Source organism: Diachasma alloeum, unplaced genomic scaffold (assembly GCF_001412515.2).
Source record: "Diachasma alloeum isolate Michigan unplaced genomic scaffold, Dall2.0 Dall_scaffold_00186, whole genome shotgun sequence".
Lineage (NCBI taxonomy): Eukaryota > Metazoa > Arthropoda > Insecta > Hymenoptera > Braconidae > Diachasma > Diachasma alloeum.
The window spans coordinates 730,818-735,624 of record NW_021680352.1 but is presented as its reverse complement, the minus strand read 5'-3'; the positions used below and the strand labels follow the sequence as shown (position 1 = coordinate 735,624).

The following is a 4,807-nucleotide window of genomic DNA, read 5'->3' as shown; positions in this document are numbered from 1 at the left end:
TTGAAATTCGGGTATTAAACTGGTATTTTGTAAATATTTAATATATTGTTAATATCCAACGCGTTCTTTTGACCCTATAATTGGCCTGTGGGCTGTTGGGTCTGTGTACAGCAATAAATAAATAAACAAATAAATAAGACAATGGACATTGCCTCGTTTGGTTTCAGCATTGCGCCAACGTTTCGCAAACATTGCAATCTGCATCTTCAGAGCTGTGAGTTCCGATTCTGAGCTCCGGCATCTGGAGTTTATACTTGACCAGCTGATCAAAAGGGATAAAAGGAAAAGAATGACAAAATAATTGAACACCAGCTCGTCCACCGAAATTATGTCCATCAGTATATTTCTTCACAATTAGTCACCCTTTATTTTCATCAAATTAATTTTCTTATCCGTAGAATATAATAGTATAAACTACAATAAACTGACTAAACTAGAATACCTCATACAGAGTCCACAATAAATCAATTTTCTCAGGACTTAAAAATTATATACCAATTGAATTGATTGAATTTCACTGCTACCCTCGAAATAAAAAATCAACTGGACCAAAATTTTCTCCAATCCCCACTTAAACATCATCACGTCATCATGAACGCCTGAACTACCTTAAAACTACCTCAAGAAACAGTGGAAAAAAATCAAAACTGATGTGAAACCCAAGTGCAATAATAATTCCAAGTCATTGATACTGTACACCGGAAAAAAGCCAATCATGTACTCCAAATCATAAAAAAATAAAATAAAATAAACGATTAGTTGTCATCAGCATCATCGGACTCCGAGATATACTTCTTGGTGACTCGTTTTCTCCTGCCACCAGCGCGACCCTCGCTCTTCCTCCCCTTCATCTTGATCTTCATCCTGACGCTGTCACCATCGGAGCCCCCATCATCGCCCTCGTCGTCGTCGGAGATGTTTCCATCCTTCTCGAGCCTCTGCCTGGCCTCGATGAAGACATTCTGCAGGACCATGCTGTCCTCATAAATCAACGAAGTCTCCTCATTATAGATCTGTGCATTCTTGCACAACTGCAGGAAGTCCTTCTCAAGCTCATCCATCTCCGAGTACTTGCCCTCCTCGACCTTCTGCATGAGCTTGTTGATGGTGAGTGGTTTCTTGATGACATCGTAGTAATCAGGCAGCTCCCTCCTGGACGGCAGCTTCATGAAAGGCCGGCTGAGTGTCCTCCCATCAGTGGCCTCAGTGTAGTTCACCACAATCTTGAGAAGTTTCTTCATAGCCTTCCTCATCTTGGCGTCGGCAGTGCCCCCCCTCCTCTTCTTCGACGAGGGTTCGTCCTCCTCCTCCCCCTTCTTCTTCCTCTTCCTCGTCTTCTTCTTCCTCTTGTCATCCTCCTCCTCCTCCTCGTACTCAATGCCATCGTCGTCGATGGCCTTCAGCCACTCCTTCTCAGTGAGGCTGTCAGTGTAGTCCACCTCCTTCCTCTGCCTGGAGCCCCTCCCCAGGAAGGCGTCCTCGTCCTCCTCATACGTCCACCTCTCGACCTCGTCGTCGTCCTTGACGAGCCAGTCAGGGAGCTCAGTCTCCTCGAGGAGCCTGGGCTTCCTGTCTGACCCCAACTTGGCCTCCTCCCTCCTCCTCTCCAAATCCAACTTCTGGAACTTCTCAAACTCCCCCTCACTCCTCGCAATCATCCGATTAACGACATCATCATCAGGCACTTCGCTCTCCTCCTCGTCATCTGCGTCGTCCTGATGGAGAATGCTCTGTAGGAACTGCTGCCTCTCCGAGCCCGTCGACTTCTGATCGAACATCCCAGCCTGGATGACCTTCTCATCCATATTCAGCTTGTACCTAGCAGCTGCGAGAATCCTCTCCTCAACGGAGTTGACAGTCATGAGTCTCAGAACCCTCACCTCGTTCTTCTGGCCAATCCTGTGCGCCCTGTCCTGGGCCTGCAGGTCCTGATGGGGATTCCAGTCAGAGTCAAATATGACGACAGTGTCAGCAGCTTGGAGATTCAGCCCGAGCCCTCCGGCCCTCGTCGACAGGAGAAAGAGGAAATAGTCAGACCCAGGATCGTTGAACTTCTTCAGGAGATCCCCCCTGTCCTCGGCCTTGGTCGTCCCATCCAGCCTGAGATACTTGAAGCCCCTCCAGCTGAGGTAGTCCTCCATGATGGTCATCAGCTGGGTCATCTGACAGAACAGCAGAACCCGGTGATTAGTGGCCTTGAGCTTCGGTAGAATCCTGTCGAGGAGCTCGAACTTGCCTGACGCCCTGTAGAGATCAGGCCCAGTGACGATCCCCGAGCCCTGTACCCCAATGTGCTCGCAGTACTTCTCCTCGATTGCTTGGAACATGAAGGGATGATTGCAGAGCTTTCTCAACTGCACAATAGTATTCATGAGGGCCTTGGCTCCACCCTTCCCCTGTTTTCCCTTCTCCGATCCGTCTGTCAGGAGGACCCCCTTGCTCTGCATATGCTTGTACAGCACCTTCTGCAGCCCCGACATGTCGCACTTGATGATGTACTCGACCTTGTCCGGCAACTGGGACTCCACCTCCTTCTTCAGGCGCCTCAGCAAGAAGGGGCGCAGCACCTTGTGCAAACGACGAATAATGAGAATGGTCTCCTCCTCGTTCAACTCCACTTTCTCCCCAGTCGTGGCGAATGGTGCATTGAACCACTGCTCAAAGGTGCTGCACGACTTGAAGATAGACGGCAGCAGGAAGTTGAGCAGTGCCCACAGCTCAGGAAGTTTATTCTGCAGGGGTGTCCCAGTGAGTAGCAAACGATGGGGTGCAAGATAATGGGTATTCAACACCTGCGTCAACTTGCAGTGATGATTCTTCATCCTGTGGCCCTCATCAATGATCATGTACTTCCACTGGAGCTTAGCCAGCACCCCCTTGTCCTTGATTACATACTCATAAGTTGTCAACAGCACATTGAATTTAGTCGCTCGCATTTGTGACTGAATAGCTCGCCTCCCAGCTGGTGAGCCCTTGTAGGAGACAACAACAACACTGGGCGCCCACTTCTCAAATTCAAGTACCCAATTTGATAGAGTCGAGAGTGGCACAATAATCAAGAATGGCCCATTGACCTTCTTCTTCTCCATGAGATACGTGACAAGTGCTATTGTCTGAATGGTCTTGCCAAGGCCCATTTCATCAGCAAGAATGCCATTGAGATTATTATTAAAAAGTGATACCAGCCACTCGAGCCCCTTGATCTGGTACTCCTTGAGATTACCATTCACCATTATCGACGCCTGCTCAGTGACACTCTCGTGTACAGTGTGAGCAATGCTGTAGTAAGTTTGCTCCTCAGTTTTGTACTCATCGTCCTCTACCTTGGCCTTGGCAATGGTCTGCTGTGCGTCAGGGTCGTTTCCATCCTTGGACCTGTCCCTGTTCTCATTCCTCTCGTCATTGTCCTCGTCATCCTCGTCGTCCTCCTCACTGTCAGACTCAACAGCCTCCCACCCAGGATGGGCCTCAAGCCAGCCATTCAACTGGCTCATCAACGGTGCCTCCTCACCAGTGAGTGTCCTCCCAGTATTCACCTCGACAACGCTCACCCTGTGATCCACCTGGCTCCCATCCTCCCCAGTCTCCCCGTCCTGCAGTTTCTTCTTCTTCTGCTTCTTCCTCTTGAGCTCCTCCACCTGCTTCTTCTTCTGCTCCATCTTGTGCTGTTTCACCATCTCCGTGAGATTGCAGATGTACTCGTCAGTCTGGGACAGCAGGAAGGCCAATCTCTTGTCCTTCTTCTGGTCTATTAGCTTCCTGTAGCCCTCCTCGTCCTCAGCCATCAGTCGTCGCATTCGCTCCTTCTCAATTCTCTCCTGCTCCTTCTTCTGCTCCCTCTCGGCGTTGGCGTGGTAATTCAGCACTGCCTTGTTCAATCGTGACAATTTCGCCACATTATTCCTATGGAACTCCTTGAAGTCCTTGCCATGCTGGAGGACTGAGCTGAGGAACTCCTGGTGCTTGAGACGTCGTTTTCTCTCTGCCTCCAGTTTCTGCTGTTTCTCCAGCTTCTCCGTGGCACGCGCCTCCCTCAGACCCTGGCGTTTTGTTCGCTTGTAGGCTTTAACGTTCACAGCTGTCTCCAGTGTTGTGTCCTTCCTGGTGCACGCCAGAATTTCCGTTCTCAGCTGGCGCTGGAAGTTCAGGACCTTCAGCATTCGCAGCTCAATTTGCGCCTGAATTCTCAGGTCCTCCGGCATATTTGTGGGGAGATTGCTCAGCTGCTCCATTCTCAGGGATATTCTCGCAGCAACTCGGTTCTCACGCTCCTGGAGGATCAGCAGGGGGTCCAGACCTGCCGGCTTTGAGACACTCGTCACGCGGTTTGTCTTCGCCCCTGGCTGCTGCTGCTGTTGTTGCTGTTGTTGTTGCTGCTGCTGCTGTTGTTGTTGTTGCTGTTGTTGTTGCTGTTGTTGCTGCTGACTCGGCTGAGGCTGCTGGGGCTGCGCCTGCTGGGCTGGGCCCTGGGGGGCCTGGACCGCTGGACGCTGCTGACCAGCTGGACCACTCCCCGGCATTTGCGGACCTGAAGAAGGAACTGGACCTTGAGAAGAGTCCATTGGACGTTGAGCCATACCGGGAGGAGGGGCGCCACCTGTTGTGGGGTCAACTGGTTTAGGGGGGCAGGATCACTCTACTCTACTTTTGTCGCGAGTTCAGGGAGGGGGAGGGGCATGCGAGCTCAAGGGCATTCCGTACTGAAGCTGGGGAGGACTCAGGGGTCGGGGGGGGTTTTTGGTTTTAATTGATGACTTGGGGGGGCGGGGGGCTGGGGGGGGGTAAGAGAAGTCATTTATTTGGGGGG

At 51.1% G+C, this 4,807-nt stretch overlaps 1 protein-coding gene across 5 annotated transcripts in view; it reads right to left on the bottom strand.

The window, feature by feature from the left end:
• Positions 1-316: 316 nt before the first annotated feature.
• The window catches only part of LOC107048202 (ATP-dependent helicase brm), a 19,067-nt gene continuing 14,576 nt past the window's right edge, over positions 317-4,807 (bottom strand). For 4 of the 5 annotated variants that reach the window (XM_029126781.1, XM_029126782.1, XM_029126784.1 and 1 more), the window contains one exon: positions 317-4,597. In XM_029126781.1, the coding sequence (XP_028982614.1) occupies positions 756-4,597 (3,842 nt within the window). In that variant the 3' untranslated portion in view covers positions 317-755. The remainder of the gene's footprint in view (positions 4,598-4,807) is intronic. The other variant, XM_029126783.1, reaches the window with a different exon arrangement.